Source organism: Melospiza georgiana, chromosome 6 (genome assembly GCF_028018845.1).
Source record: "Melospiza georgiana isolate bMelGeo1 chromosome 6, bMelGeo1.pri, whole genome shotgun sequence".
Classification (NCBI taxonomy): Eukaryota; Metazoa; Chordata; class Aves; order Passeriformes; family Passerellidae; genus Melospiza; species Melospiza georgiana.
In genome coordinates, this window is record NC_080435.1 from 54,775,179 (window position 1) to 54,791,740 (window position 16,562).

At 41.4% G+C, this 16,562-nt stretch overlaps 1 protein-coding gene across 1 annotated transcript in view; it reads left to right on the forward strand.

The window, feature by feature from the left end:
- Positions 1-6,626, forward strand: part of KIF26A (kinesin family member 26A) — a 94,559-nt gene extending 87,933 nt beyond the window's left edge. Inside the window, exons 12-15 of the mRNA XM_058027014.1 lie at positions 3,360-3,550; positions 4,004-4,024; positions 4,425-4,575; positions 5,169-6,626. Of these exons, the coding sequence (XP_057882997.1) occupies positions 3,360-3,550; positions 4,004-4,024; positions 4,425-4,575; positions 5,169-5,344 (539 nt within the window). The 3' untranslated portion in view covers positions 5,345-6,626. The remainder of the gene's footprint in view (positions 1-3,359; positions 3,551-4,003; positions 4,025-4,424; positions 4,576-5,168) is intronic.
- The last annotated feature ends 9,936 nt before the right edge of the window (positions 6,627-16,562 follow it).

A 16,562-nucleotide genomic window follows, 5' to 3' on the forward strand; every position in this document is an offset into this window, starting at 1 on the left:
CGGCACTGCATCCCAAGGATGGAGGCGTTTTGTGGCATCTCTGACAGAGAGGAGAGGAGGCTTGGAGGGAGCTCAGAGCAGGGAGGTGGACTGGCTGCATGCACTTGTGTGTGCATGTATATTGCTGTGACAGCAGGTACTTGTCATTTATTTTACTTCAAAGCTGCAGGTGTGACACAGGTGCTGTGGTGCAGAGGGCAGGAGAGGTGTGGGTGCCCCGGGGTGCTGGCAGCCTCCCTGCGAGGGAGGAGGCAGCAGGTGGCTGCCGGCAGGTGGGGGACATTCCTTCCTCCCTCAGCAGGGCCAGGGCCAGGGTGGCCCAAATAGGAGGGTGTTATGGGTGGGCTGGGAAAAGTGAGGTGCTGGCTGAGTGCTGATGAGTTTTTGTGAGGATCGAGTGAGTGATCCTGGAAAACTGGTGAGAGGAAGGGCAGTGAGGAGAGGAGGAGCTCTGCTCCTAGGTGTCTGTGAGGGAATGCCAGAGAGACAGGCTAATTTAGAAACAAAGGAATAGGCTGGGAGGGGAGAAAAGTGTTTGTGAATTAATGAGGATTGCTAAATATGCATTAGATTACCCAAAGGTAAGGCATAGAGCAGTAGGGTGTTTGTGTGAGATGCAGTGACTCTTAGGTGAATGCTACTAGCTAATCACAACACTATTGTATTGCACTCTAATAGTATTTATATTAAGAAATTTTAGGCTGTGTGTGTGGATACTATACACAGTAGGAAACTGACTGGGAAAGTTGCTTGAAAGAGGCAACTCTGGCTCACTGTGTCTGACCACACCATGTAAAGGTGGGCGTATGGGGGCCAGGTCCCCTTTCCTTCCCTCTGGTGCCTTTTCTTATTGCTCTCACTGCTGGTGCTCATGTAAGTGCAGCTGCAGCCCAAGTGTATTTGTAGTCAGCTTTAAAATCTGGCTCATGTGGTTGGTGTTACAGCATTCATTTCTCAGATCTAGGTTGAGATCCTGTGGTATTGTAATGAACCAATGGCAACCAGTGCCATGTAGATCAGGACCAGCAGCCTCCTGCAGCAGCCTGGGCATACTGACTGCTGGAAATACAGTAGGAACTAATACCAGCAATGTGCTGGGTCTGAACTTCTGGTTGGAACATGGCAATTACTGCAATCCCTGTAGATACCCACGAGGCTCAGTCCTGGCAGTAAAACCAAATGAATGAAGTCGATCTCGTGGGGCTTTCTGGTGAAGGAAACTGAGTTGCTTCAGCAAGTGATAAATTATTTTGGAAACTTAGTGTAACATTTGCTGCTCTTCTCTTTCCGTAGCATATCTGCCTCTTAAACCTTTCCCACAAATCAATATTAACAGCTGTGTAAGTTGCACACATATTGAGAAGGCATTACCCACTGATGGATTTGTATTTGTTTTTGCCCCAGGAAATACTTATAAAGTCTTTAAAAATGACAAACTATTTCTTTTTCCAGTTGTAATTGCTCTATATCAGTAAATTATGTATTACTTTTTTGGAGTGCTGTAGACTTTGAGAAAATAATGTGTTTTATGCATGAAATGCGGCTTGCCAGGAAGTGCATCAAATATTTCTTACGAGAAATGTTTGGTTCAGACCTATTATTGTTCTAAAAAAATTGTAATCTTTGCACATTATTAGATATTCTTGGAGTGACTTATGTAACACTAGACTATGTTGGAGTCTCTGGATTTAAGGACACATCCTACTGCCATGTATGTCACTGTAAACCTGTTTCCTTATCCTGTAATGGAGAAATGGTGTTGACCCTGGCTTGTACAGTGGAAGGAGATGAAGTTTGCCTGCGTATTGCATGTTTGACCACATCTGTTTGGTGTCCTCCATGAGGGATCTCCTGTCAGCAGTTACAGGGTCAGGATTACAGTGTATGGCTTTGTCCAACAGGACTGCAGTGGCTTTGCAGGCTGAATGGATTTGGGTTGTGAGAATGGTTCTGTAGAAGTGGAATCAAGGCTTCCCCTTTTGAAAACATTCCCATTTTGTTCTTGTTACTTAGAAATCAGCAAGGATACAATTAAGAATGAGAGATGTTTTTCTTAAGAATATATAAAGCAGGTAACTTTTGGGATATTAGTGGAGGTGTTTTGCTTTGCGGGTGCCTGCTGGGATTTTGTCTTCATTTGATTTCGTGTTGGAGTTCATGACAGGGCTTATCTGACAGCCTTGATTTGTGCTTACATCTCCTGTAGAGGTCTTAGCCCAGAAGTTATTTTGGCAGCATTGTCCTTTGAGCAGAGCCGCCTTGTCTGTTTGATGTGTTCCCTTATGAAAATCTTCACCTCTGAGTTATTTTTAATAAGAGGAGGCAATTAACTACTAAATTTATTGTCACCAGTCCCCTAAAGCCAGCTTAAATTTACTGCTGCCTTGTGTCATTTCAGCTTGTTTCTGGTGGCCTTCAGCCCTCCTGTTAAGGATTGGGCTGCAAGATTGTTAATGTTGCCTGAGCAGCTCTATGCATGTACCCATGCTTGAGTCATGTACTGTAAAGGTCAGAGTTTTAGAGAATAGTAAGAGAATAATCACAATACATGCTGGGCACTAGAGTGCCAACTCTTGCAATCAAAAGCATCAGCATTTCTGAAGGATATGTCAGTCTCTGCTTCATGAAACTTGAATTCTAGCAGAAGGATAATGGAGCAGTAGGATTTTCTTGGAAAATCTGGGAGCATTATATTGAAGGCTCCCAGAATTGGTGAGTTTTGTTATGCACTGAGCTTCTGGGTGCTGGTGGAAAGGTGTGAGATGTCTCAACATTAGAGGCTCAAGTTGCAGCTTGGTTGATGCCTTCTGGATGCCTCTCAGTCCCACCAAATCACTGAAAACTGATGTTATTTAGCACCCTAAAATAGCAGTTAGTTCTGGAGGGAACTGTTTGAGCTTTGCAAAGATGTAGGGCAGTGACAGGGATCTTAGGTAGCCTTGCTTGGCTTTAAGTGGGGGAGCAGAAGATTTCCAGGTAACTAAGTCATTATCAGTATTAGTTTTAGATTATTCACTATCTCACTGCCTTTGCAAGGTAATGAACACCGTTGTAGTCCACCAAAGAAAAATCGATCCAGCAGAAATATTTCTGCAAGGAGAGAATAAAGAACTGATGTTCAGACATCTGCTTTGGGAGAGGAACTGCTGTTGCTCCCATCTGGGAAGCAAGTGAAGCCTACTTTGTCAAGGCAGTAACTCAATTAGCAGCCTGAGGGTATTTTACTAAAAGGAAAAGATCAAGAAAAGCATTTCTTCCTAAGTACACTGAGAACCTAGATCTTTCTTTAATCCACTGCAGTGAGTTCTGCAGTGTGTTAGTCTCCTGGAGCCTGAGGAATGTTTGTTTTTGTGTTTTAGGTCTCCAGCGTCGCAGACTGATTCCTGCACCATTGCCCGATGCTGCCTCCTTAGGAAGAAAACCCAGTGTCACTGGCCAATGGGTTGATCTACCACCTTTGCCAGGCACTTTGAAAGAGCCATTTGAAATTAAAGTTTATGAGATTGATGATGTGGAACGATTACAGCGACACAGACAAGAGGAAACTGAGGTCAGCACATATTTTACAACTGTAGACAACTTAAATTACAATATACAGACAAACTCCTTGCTTGAATGCCAGAATGGTGTTCAGGAAATTGAGTGCAATTAAAGTACTGTAATTATTAATTTTAGAATTCATATGTTGGGGTTCCCTTAACACAGAAAATGAAAATGATTACTGTCTAAAATTAATTGTGTCTAACATGACTGATGGTGTAAATGGAAGTTACCAATGAATACATTATGAGAAGACTTCATAATCCCTAGTCTGGCTGATGGAACCTTACAGCCTCCCTCAACCATAGGGTCATTAACTCTTTATGTAAATGATAGGATTCTATTAAATCAAGGATATACTGAGTTTGACTTACTTGTAATTGGAAAACACTTCAGCTAATTCTATTTTAGAGACCAGAATTCTATGTTCTGCTGATGCCTTTTTCCCCTTTCTTTTGTAAAGCCTTTCCAGGATGTTGAGAAGGTAGGAATGCTTTTTAGAAAATAAGAATTCATGTTTTAGTATTAAATATAACTCTCACATTATCATTAGGCTGTGTTTATCATTTTCACTACTGGAAAAAGAATTATCTACAAACAGTAGTAACTTCAGAATGTATTCAGAGATGTTTGCTAATTCAGAGAAGTGCAACAAGTGCTCAAGTGATATAGCTTGCAGTTCTCTAGATTAGAATCCATTAATGTAAACTTCAAATCAAAAGACCCCCCAAAAACCCATAAAAACACCACCATCCTCACAACCAAATAAAACAACCCACCTGCTCAATCTTATGAGTAGTGAGCTGGGAGCAATTTTTGTCAGGCTGTTATGGGCTGGCTCACAACAGGAAAATTCATGGAATGGTCTTTCTGTGTCTTGAAAGGGTCTGATGTACTTCCATACCAAGCTGAAGATACTGGAGAGGCGCCAGCAGAGAATCCGAGAAATAAAGGCAAAGCACGAATTTTTGAAGGAAGAGTTGGAAGAGACAAAGTGCAGGTTGATGATGGATCCAAATAAGTGGAAAGAAGACTGTAAGTATTTTGCAAAAACAGGAGTATGATCAACCTCTAACAGATTTTCAGCATGTCAGCAGTCCCACTGAAGAACTTAATCATTTGCTAAGATATTTTGCTGAATTGAGTCCTAAAATACTCTGTGACTCAATCTGTGTTTCTGTAATATGCTATTTGAACAAAAAAACCCATCTAAACAAACCAGAAGAGAACATTTAAATGGTGCCATTAATATTAAATGTTATTTTTATTATTCTTTTGTTATTATTCTTTCCAAAGAAGGAAAAAATCTCTCCATATATCCATGTTATAGCTGGGAAATTGAGGCATGAGATTTGTTCCCAGACTGAGTGTTGTGCATAACTGAAGCCTCAAGGTAGAGTTTTATATCTGCTGAACAAAGTGGGGGAAAAAAGTCTTAGTTCAAGAGAAACTAAATTTTACCATGTTGGCTGCTTGGTGATGGAATAATGTTTTATGATTAGCTGTTTCTCTTACTTCTCTTAGTTCAAGAGGAACTAAATTTTACTCTATCACGTTGGCTGCTTTGTGATAGAATGACGTTTTATGATAAACTGTTGCTCTTACTCAGTACTTTTTTTGTCTGACAGTTGAAGTGGATCCTGATCTTGATAAGGAGTCGCAGGAGTACCTGGAGGCACTGGAACAAGTGACAGAGGAGCTGGAGCAGTGTGTTAACCTGTGCAAGTCACACATCATGATAGTGACGTGTTTCGACATCGGGATAAGCGATGCGCAGGATGCCGTGCGGGAGGTGGAGGTTTGAGGAGAGGTTTCTCAAGGGACTGAAGGAAGTGAGGCTGGGACGTCTGACATGAAGAAGTAAAAGGATAAAGTAGCTGGGAAGTGAAGGAGGAAAGGTGAAGACTAAAAAGCAACAATGAATGTTGTAAGAGAAGGAAACAGCTGAGGAGTGGGGAATGTTCATAAATCATTTGGTGCCTCAACGTGACCTGAGCTGTACAAAGGTAAAAGTAGGAACAAGTGTTGCTTCTACCAGAGGGAAGTGAAGAAATTTAGTACAAACCCTGATTTTAATTAACAAACAAACAAACATGAAATGGAAGTGCCTTTAAAGTTCATTTGATTTTCATTTTTGTATTTGGTGCTAGAATTAAAGCCAGCAAACCTAAGCAGACCACAAAATGTATTCCTACGAAATATTTTATACTGTATAGTGTATTTATGACTATATGTAAAAACAAACGACATTGTAGCAAAAGCAATAAGTAAATTATGTTTTCATACCTGAACTTGCCTTCTTGTTTCATAGAAAAGCTGTTTTATGTAGCAGAATTAAAATTGTATTATAATTGTTTTCTTGGTTAGGGTTCAAGATATTTTTATGAACATTTATCTATTGAGAAGAAGTATTATGGCATTTTGAAATGATTGTTTTACCTTCAGGTTTTGTATTATTACTTTTCCAGATCAAAATAAATGTTTGTTTTCCATTTTATATATACATATATAGATATATATTAACTGCTTACCTACTTCCTTGGTTACTAACCTCACTTTTCACAGACCTGGTCTTTTTTGGAGTCGTAAACTTAATGTGAGGAAGTCTACAAAGGGCACTGTGGTTTGTTTTGGTTTTCTTTTTTCCTCTCTGACTGCAGGAATTGAGAATTATGTTTATTACCAAAACCATAAAACAAGCAAAAAAAAAAAAGGAGCAAAAAGTTTTTGTAAATGTTAAGTTAGGTCCATATTTTTATATAGTTTTGACTATAAATATAGCATTTGCATTTTGAACTTTTAAGACAAATAGTATATCTTTTTACAGTTTTTCTAAGGAAGGCAAACCCTCAGGATCAAGTTTATACATGCTGCATGAGATTTGTGCTTTTTTGAAGGAGGCCACTTAAGTGTGGAAACTATTGATAAATTGTTGCCAAACAAATACTTTTGAAAAGGTTTAATAGTGTATGTAATACCACATTTCATAATGAATCATATTTTCTAATCATCTTCCTTTTTATGGTTTTTTCAAATCCTTTGTATAAATATGTATTATAACAGCTTGCTTCCGTTTTTATCTGTGAATAAAAGATACATCTATTGTTACAAGTGCTTTTTATGTGTGTGTGATTTTAGTATTCAGCAGAGGGAGGATGGTCTCTGGTACACTGTGTTAAATGTCACATTGCATTGTCTCTTTGCCCAGGAGGTGTGTAACTGGGAACAGAGCTCTGACATCCGTCATCATAAACCAATCAGGAAAGAGAGACAAAACACCAAAGGGTGAAATAAATAGCAGTGATAATACTTATATTCTCTTAGCACTTGATAGTTTACAGAACAAAGACCTGCAGCTCACACACTTGTTTTCCCTGATGAGAAAAAGCAATTAAAAATGGGTCTGAAACCACAATAATATTAGGAAGTGGAATCAAGCCCTGGGCCCCACAGGTCCATCATGGCAACCTGCTACATTCATTTCTCTGTGGCACTTCTGTGTTTGCTGGACAGCAGCTGTGCCTGGTCCTCAGCTCCTGGTGCTGGCTGGAGCCTCCAGGCAGGGTTAATGTAAACCTTGTGCTTCTGGTGACACCATCTCTGTTTTCCAGCCATTTGGCCAAAAGGCAGATCTGTGGGAAGTTTTCCCCTCCTCTTTTTCTCTCCTTGGGTAGCCCTAACAGCCTGGCATCCATGCCCTGTTTGCTTACCCTCACAAGAGGTGGGGTAAATTCCTTCCTCCTCATTCTGCAGCTGGAGAACTGGGAGAGTCAGAGCAGGAGTTTGATGCTTAAATAGCTTTTTGACTGCATGGGTTAAAAAGAGTGCCTTTTTCAATCCCTCTGATTTATCCCTGGAAAAGAGTGCACCGTGTTTGTTTACTGATATTTGGCACTGTGTCTGGTTGTATGCAAGGGAATATGGCATCTAGAATTTCTGGAGGATCCCTTTGCTGATACCCTGGAATACCAGCTATATTTACTAACTTGTAAATTCCATCTAAATTTAATTTCTGTGGGCAGAAAGTCACAGTTCTTCAAATACAGAATCAAAACCATGTAGTGATTCAATACATTGTGGGCTTTTCAGAGCAAGGATTAGATAAATAAAAACAACCAAAATTAAAAAAAACTAGCAGCATGCCGAGGAGCAAATATATATAAGCAAAAGGGAAAACCTCCACAAACATGATGGCAAAAAGAGAATGTATTGATGAGGAGCTCTGCACATGGCCTTTGGTTCTGCACTGGTGCCATTGCACTGTCCTCTGGAGATGCACATCTCAGTGGGGCTGTGGCAGGATGAGGTGACCTGTGGGACCTCTGAGCCCTGGGCACAGCAAGGCTGGGCACACACTCTTCTTCAAGGCTGCCTCTAACACCATCTTGAATGGACCCAAGGAGTTTTTTTTCTTTTATTTATTTGCCAGCCACCTCATCCTCTCCTTGGAGGTCTTCATTGTTTCTCCCCCACCCTGGCAATATTACCATGCTCTGAAATTAAAATCAAGCTGCTAATCATCCATCCATCCATCCATCCATCCATCCATCCATCCATCCATCCATCCATCCATCCATCCATCCATCCATCCATCCATCCCAGTTTTGACAAACCTGATAATTTGTTTAAATATTCCCTTGTATAGTGTTTGCTGATCAGACTTGCATCCTTTGCTATTTTCTCCTTCTTTTCTAACTATGGTTATGTTTGCCATTATGTTTGCCACAAAGAAACAAATGAGACATTTCAGGGCTACTGAGTTCCATGTCAGCATGGCAATAATATGCATATTGAATGCATTTAGCCTCTGGCTTGGTGGCACAAAACAAGCCTGAGATGCAAAATAAGGTGAGGCACTGATGGATGAAATACAGAGTTTTCCCTATGCAAATACAATTCTTTATTGGTGGTTGGGGGTAGTAAATTTTCTTTCAAGACCTGAGATAATATTTTAGCTTACTATTTCAGCTATTGCAGTTCAGTTTGTTGCAGCCAAAATTTACATATACTTAGTTTATTATTTGAGTCTATTTTACAAAGACTTAATTATATCAGATTACACATAATAATTTCAAAATTAAACTGGGTGCGTTACTTCAGTCCTTGTCTATTTAAATCTGATGGTTTAAAATAGCCATTAAATTGCACACTCAAACACCTGATTGTGTTTAGCTTGTTATGGTATCAAAAAAAACTTTATAAACCCACTGGCTTTGGAGACCTGCCTGAATAACTTTTGGCAGGGATAGTTCACACTGGAATTCTTTCTCCTTTGCCTGCAGTTTTTCCCATGAAATCCCTCACCTTCTCTTTGCTGGGCCAACACTTTCTAGGTCTCTTGATAGCCCAGTTTATCAAGCAGCTCACATCACACCTATTTTTCAACAGCAAGGAAAAAAAGTATTGACTGCTGCTGGGTTTTTTGGAACCAGTGCAATGGTGATTCAAAGCTTAAAGATTAAACTTCGGGGACACAAATTCCCTTTTCCTCAAACTTCACATCTCACTAGGTTTCACAAGGAGGCCAGAGGTGAGCTTGCCTGTGTGTGAGGGACAAGGAGAGGAGAGGTCCCCACATGGTCAGGCCTCTTTCAGGAGGAGATGAAGTATGGACTGGGACAGAAATCAAGTGAGAGAGCAGAACTCTCATCTGGTGACCAGGGACTGGAGAAAGTGAGGAGGAATTTTTTCTGGACATGGCCTCCAAGATTACTTTTGCCTTTTCCCATTCAATGATCATGGTTCAATGCATAAAAATACTCTTGGGAGATGAGGTTTCAGCTGGGGACATTGCTTTAAGTGATTGGAATTGCAGTTAGTACAAACAGATTCCCTGTAGAGAAATAAGATGTTCTGTAGACAAAATCTTGTTTAATGTATGTGTAAACCCTTTTCCCATGCAGTGCTCCTGGTCTAACCAGTTCCAGCTAAGGCAGTTCTAGGACACTGTGACTGCAAAATTGAAACATCAGTACTAAAAGGGAATGCAGTAGAAATAAAAGATTGTGAATTCTTTTCTCAGCATGCAGAAAATGTTACATTTATTTCTATTTCAAGGTACTCTTGTATTCTCTTTCTAGTTATAAACCCATGTTTTCCAGTCACTTGCATTTTATTTTTAAAGTTATGTGTGGAACATAACTCCACAGGCAGCTGTTCTATAGTGTGGCTATAGGCAGGGTTTAAGACAAAAATGTTAGCTATAAGATGACCTCTGTATCAGATGTCCAAGCTGGCAGAAGTGGACATAAATAAAAAATGCTTTCATATTTGGGACCCAGTTCACTACAGCACTTAGGCACCTGTTTAGGCAAGCAAGTAAATCTGGTCTGCATCCAGCAAAACACTCCAATTTTGGCTTATATCCCATTGACTTGGATATTTTTTTTGCTCCAGGGCTTCAGATGGTGTAAATTCCTTTAGCAGTGGTTCAGCGGAGCTACCCTGACTTTCACCAGATGAAAATCCTGCTAAAAACATTTTATTTATCAGTAGTATTTAGGAGAAAGGAAGGATATTGATGTGCAATGATATCACAAGTGCAAATTAGAAAGCAGAAACTGCCTTCCAGGCTGCTCTTGTATGCAGCATCTCATGGCTTCATGCAGAATTTGACTTGCAGAAATATGCTTGTGGAATACACAGAATAAGACATAACCCTTGACAGTGAAAATGCTCAGAGATTTATGATCACACCTGAGGGGAGCTGCTGGATGACAGGGTGTGTTTGGCATGACTGTGACCTTAGAGTCGCTTCCAGGGAAGCCAATGGCTTCACTCCCTGTTTCCCTTCCCAAGAGCCTCCCCACACACGGAGGGTGGCTGGGACAGCTGGAGCATGGAGCCAAGAGGAGGGGAATATTTCAGAGCGACCCACACAGGGACTCCAGGTGATGCACTGCCTCAGCAGCCTGTCTTTAACCTTGTTTATATGTCTTTTGCTTCTGAATTTAGATTGAGATAGTTCATTCCTGGTTTTAGTATTTTCCTGGGACCCCCATATGAGACACCAGGGCAGGTAACACTGTGCTGCATCTCACTGTGGGCTGGAGAGTAAAGGGGGGCTCTTACAGCAGCCACAAATAACATTTCTGCCATGTCTCCACTGCATCAACACTTATTCAGAGGCATAATTCACTTGCCGCACTTTTATAGTAATATTCTCTCTTGAGACTAGGACCTTTCAAATCTTGATTGTAAGCAGGTCTCTCTGAGACAGGTTTTGTTTGTTTGCTTTCTCTTCCAAGTGGACAGCCCAGGCCCTGGCATGAACCACTGCAACTTCACTCTGCCAAGGTTTTGCTTCATTTATTTCTTTAATGTAAACATTTCTTTGGGAGCTTCATATCAGGTCTGGAAAAGGATGGCAATAGCTGCTTTCCTGCTTGGGCTTGCTGGGACAGCTAAAATAGCTTGCTTTGACTTTTGAAAGACTAGGTTTTGGAGTTCTGCTGTTGACTGAGTAGGAAAAGAACCAGGTCACTAATTTAGTCCTGGCATCTCTGGTGTTAAAGCAATATTAGATGACCAGAAGGAGCAAAGCCTTTATTCCCACGGTAGGGAAAGAGAAGGTCCTGCCTCCTTGTTACTGGCTTTCCTACCTGAGGTCAGCAGATTGTCTCAGACTCTGCCCTTCAGTGTGTCAGGGATCTAATCAGGCTTGGAGTTCCTGCACATGGCTCTCGTGACTCTATTTAAAGCACATTTTAATTGATCTGACCTTGTATAGGAAATACCTTTGGAGTCCTGGTGTGCTGCTCTCTGGGAGGCAAGCACAGTGCTTCAGGGCATAGGCAATAGAGAAATAAGCAGACATTTTAGAGTTTGGCCTTTGACTGGAAAAACTGACTTTTAAATATTGTCTCTCTGAGACCTTTCCCTTTGCCTGCAAGCATGACCCTCCATTTGTCAGCACCTGGCAGAGATACACTTACAAATGCTGCTTGTTTTGAAGAGTGCCACTCATTTTGTTGTATATTACCATTTAAATGAGTTACATTTGTACCTAAAGGCTTCAGTCTCATGGGGCTAAGTGCTGTACAAACACAATTTTTTAGCCTAAATAGACAGGGAACGAGAGGGAAGGGCAAAGTGGGCTACTGTGTTTGCCTTCAAATTGAGCTCATAAAAGTTCTTAAAAATATGTCTCTTCCAATGTCCTTTGCTAAATACAGAGAAAAACATTCAGCTGTGGCAGCTGAAACCCTACAGACAGGCTTCAATGGGCTGCCATTTTCAAACTGCTCAGTTTTCAAAGTGAGGATAATGTTACTTATGCAACAGGAAATGAGGGAGAGCTTTGATTTGGCTTTTGGGGAGAGAAACAGAAGGAGGAAAATATAATGATGTATACAAATACATCCATAATGGAAGAAAATGCCAGTACATGGGTTGTGCCCTTCTTTGCAAAGCTGTTCATTCTGGGCAAGCACAAGGGAGTGGAGTGTGTTTCTCTCCTGTTTATATCCTTGGTCACATTTCTGCTCAGCCTCATACCAACCAAATCATTTGCAAACCCCCCCATATATGGCTTTGATTTAGCAATTTTTGAAAACAATTTTGCAAACACAATGTTTCCCTGTTTTCTCCTTTTCCCAGTTTTTAAGTGTTCAAGTGTCAGTTCTTGGTTTCCTCTTTGGATGCCTCACTTGGTCTCTGATCTGCTCTTTAGAATCTAAAATCTCTCTCCTTTTCTCTGCTCTTCTTTACTAATAATCCCGTTGTAAATGCAGTTTACTATTAGCTGTTGTGCAATGGTAGTGAAGTTTCTTCATGGGGTTGTCCTTGAAAGACAAGTGACCCAACACCAACCAAGATTTGAAACAGCATTAAAGCATTAAACTTCAATGACATGTCTCACTTATTTTTCCTTCAAAATGAGAACTAGGAAATTTCCCAAGGTCTAGGTAAGGAAGGTCTTCCAACGTACTGACAACACACTGACTAGCTTACCATAGCAACTAAAGATCCCTTTTCAGGTGCATAAATTGTAAATATAGGATTGAATTTTTTGTAAAATTAACCCCTCCACAGGGTGTGGAGCATGTGTGTGTTTGAATCACTGATGTTATAAAATCCATTAATGTAGTAGGTAGGTCTGTATATGTTGGGAATATGGCCAGGAATCTTGGCTCTGTGTGCACCAGGCATGCAGCTCTACAGTCCTTGTCCTCCCAGGCCTCTCCTCATTAGCAGTGTTAATAATCAGGCTGGAAAGGAGCACAGCAGCCTGAGAGCACTGTGTGCAAACTGGGACCCTTGGAAACACTAGGGCCCTGCCTCCCTCTCCCTGGCAAAAGCCTCTCTGTGCCCTTTGCACGGATGCAGCTGGTCAATAGTTCTCCAGCTGATGGTTGCTGAGGTGCAAGGCTGCTGGCAGCACTCGAGGACCAGTGCAAGTTGTTGCATGCATTTCAAGTGGCTGCCACTTGTGTTGCTGCTTGCACAGAGCCCCTGATGCTTTGCAGGGGGTGATTTATCTGCAGCCTACCCCAGCAACACACTGCAGTGGTTCTGCTGTTGGCATGCCGGTTTGAAATGTGGCAATGCTTCCACAAAGCTCTGTGTTTACACTCTGTGTTGCATCAGCCTTGCCTTTGCTGTGCTATCATCTTATCAGAGTGAATGAGTGATGAGTTTTGCCAGCCTGCAGCACGCTGGCACAAACTCTTCCAAGGAATCTGCTGCTCCTTTTCCTTTCTGAGGTGCACCCACGTAGGCTGGGGAGGGTCAGTGCATGACTGAGCAGCTCCACTGGCTGGCAGAAATACCTGTGGCAACCAGACCATAACTCAAGCTCTCCTGCTAGTTCTGGTCTTTGGGAAGTCCCAGGGCTAGTTTAGCAATGTCACAGATGTCAGTGCCAGCATGGCAGAACCCTGCAGGCCACCTGAAACCTGCCAGGTTTTGTCATTACTACGCTGCATTTGCCATTTTATAGGTTTTAAGCCATTTAATGTCAAGATGGGAGTTTTGTTAGCATTTACATGCATCAGATGATGAGCACTCCCATTGCCTGGGGGATGCGAGCCTGATGAAGAAATAACAGATTTTCCTGTGCATTTGGAAAAAGGAGTGAAAAGGCTGTAGTCTTTATTTGCACGCAGAGAGGGAGTGGTGACCATGTGGAAGGACTCAGCTTTGTACTGCAGCCAGCTAAAGTGACAACTTGACAGCCCTGGCAATGTGCTGGTGACTCACCACACCTATCAATCCAACAAGAGCTGGAGATTTGCTCTGTACAAAAAGAAACTGCTCATTTTATTTGCTTTATGTTGATTTTTTGTCTCATCTAAGATGCATGATGAACCAAGGACGGTGGTAAGATGTTTCATACCTTAGCAAACAGGCACCCATTTTGTCCAAACCTGAACTTGTCCAGCAGCCTTTGAATAGAAACACAGTTTGCTTTTTATTTTGAACGTTTCAGACATGTTCTGACTGCATCATGAAATGACAGTAGAAAAACTGCAGAAGACTAGAGGAGAAGACAGCCTGTGCCTATTTGTAACTCTCTCTGAGTTGACTGTTCTTGCAGGGGGATACAGTATGGGTAAATGAAGGTAGTATAGAATGTAATCTTATCCCCTAAAGAGTTGCAGCTGAACCAATTATTAAAGATTAGGAGCAGGCCTGATGTTAATAGGCTACATCTGTAGTGAATAAGAACAGTGTTATAAAAGAGTGGCTTGATGGGCACTGCAGTCAGATGGCTGCTGCAAGGACCAGGAACAGTCAGTGCTTAGAGGAACTGCCTATGAGAAACATTGAGGAGGTATGAAACTCTGGGAATATGGAATCCTTGCACTATAATGATAATAGAACTCTTTATATATAAGATAACATGTTCTGCACTAGACCACCATCATTCCCACACACACCAGTAATAGTCTCAGTATTGATATTAAAGCAAGAGAGCTTTGTCCCATAGCTTGTACTCCAGTCTGTGCATGGTACCTGGCAGGAGGAGCAGATGTAGCATGGTTTCTTATGGACTTAAAACCTCCTCCCACTAAAGCTGATCCCCTGACATGCTCCCAGTGACAGTCCCAGCAGATAAAAGACATTGTGTGCCTTGGCTAGTGCAGAACAAATTGTGTGCTGGCTGCCTGACCAATTGCTGCCACAGGGAGACCGAGATGCCTGACTTGCCTCCCCTTAGTGGAGGAGTTAATTTCCTCCTCTATCTCATTGCCAGTTTTCATGAAACCCTGTGGGAATGTAATTATCACTGAGATTTCTGTCCTTGATCAGATTTGTTTGATGTAGCCAACCCTTCTCCCAGTTACTGCAGAAAGGGGGGGAGTGGTGAGATGTACAGTGCTGTTGAATAATAGGGATCAGCAGTTAGATGCATTCCTATGTGCGGTATTTTTCTAAATAATTTGCTTTCAGAGCTGAGCATGGTATTAGAACAGAAAAATACACAATGAAGCTACACAGTCCTGAGTGATTCAGTGACATCTTGTCCTAAACCTGGGGTCATCTGCCTATAATGAGATACATCTGGAATAGGGTTTTGCTATTCTCAGTAAATAACGCCTTTCTCTGCTTTATTCCCAGGAATGAATTGTAAGTAGCTGAGAAGAGAGAATATCAGTGCAGCCAGTCACTCTGTGCTCTGTGGGTTAGAAAAGCTGAAAACAGCACTGTCTCACCATTTGCTTATGAGGATTTCTGACAGCTCCAGATTCTGGTTACAGATTATGCTGGCACAGGTTTACCTGAGAGTACACTCTGGTAAATGTTTGAAGTTACATCAGTATTGATGAAAAGAGGACTTGGTCCTCATTCCTTCCTTCAGGAAATCACCTGTGTTTTAGAAAGGATGCTCACACACTGTCTCAGCTTCCTGCCATGCTCCGGGAGGCGCTTCTCTAATTTACGGGCTCCGTGCACATTATTGAATGGTACGGAATTAACTGGAGGTGAAAACAATTCTAGCACATTTCTTCAGCTGCTGGCAATACATGTAACTCCATTGTCTTTAATAACAAGTGCTAATTTTACACCTGTTAAGGACTTGATAAAGAGTGGCTTGGCAGCGCTGTGCCTTCTGGGGTAGATAATGAGCCATTTTGTATCTCTCAGTCCTGGCTTCCTCACTTGCTTGTGCTGGCTGGAGTGCAAGGAGGGTGAGATGTGGATTTTATTTGCTGCCAAGGCTCTTATGTTATTATTCTGCCTCTCCCTTGCTGCTAGGAGCCATATGGGTGACTCTTCTGGGAACGTGTGGGCACTGTGTTTTGACTTACAGCCCTGTGTGAATGGTTTTCTTGACCTGCGTGATAAATCTTAATATGAGGAGAACATTTGAAAAAAGTCTTGACTTGCACATATCTTTGTCTCAAAAAGTGAAGGGAGCCTTGGAGGAGTTTTAGTGAGAATTTTTTGAAGTCAGTAATTGTATGGGCCATCTGCTGTGAGGGGGAGAGCTGAAAAATGGTAGGTATTGTCTTAAGTGTGCGTAATCCAATTTTTTTTGTGAATGCAGCCTTTAATCACCACTCTTGGAAAGTGAGGCATCTGCTTCTGAATTTAAGTAGCTGAGACTAATCAGACTAATTCAAGCCTTTCTGCAATAGGCCTAATTGATCAACCTAATATCTTTGCAAAAAAAAAAAAAAAGGAATAATTGTTTATTTATGTTACTCTTTACAATAATGAAGATGAATATTTTAGTCACTTTGCAGGGTAGTCTTGAAAGTTGATATAGAAGTTTGTTTACAAAATACACCTGCTCTTATTTGTTGCTACTTCAAAGCCTACACTGTGCTTAAAGGGAGAAGAAAGTGCTGATGTGTGTACTTCCTACTGGAGTCCTCTTATTCTTGTCATAGTGGAAAAAGTTATGTTAGTTTGGAATACAACTTAGTCTGAAGTGTGTGTGAAGTATTCTAATGCAAATTGCTAATTTGAACTGAAGTATTTAGTCTGAGGAGAAGTTTTCAGTTAAGCCTTTTCTCATGTATGTCAAGCCTTCTGACATGCATTCAGTATGTTTTGCAAATATTAAAGCAAAC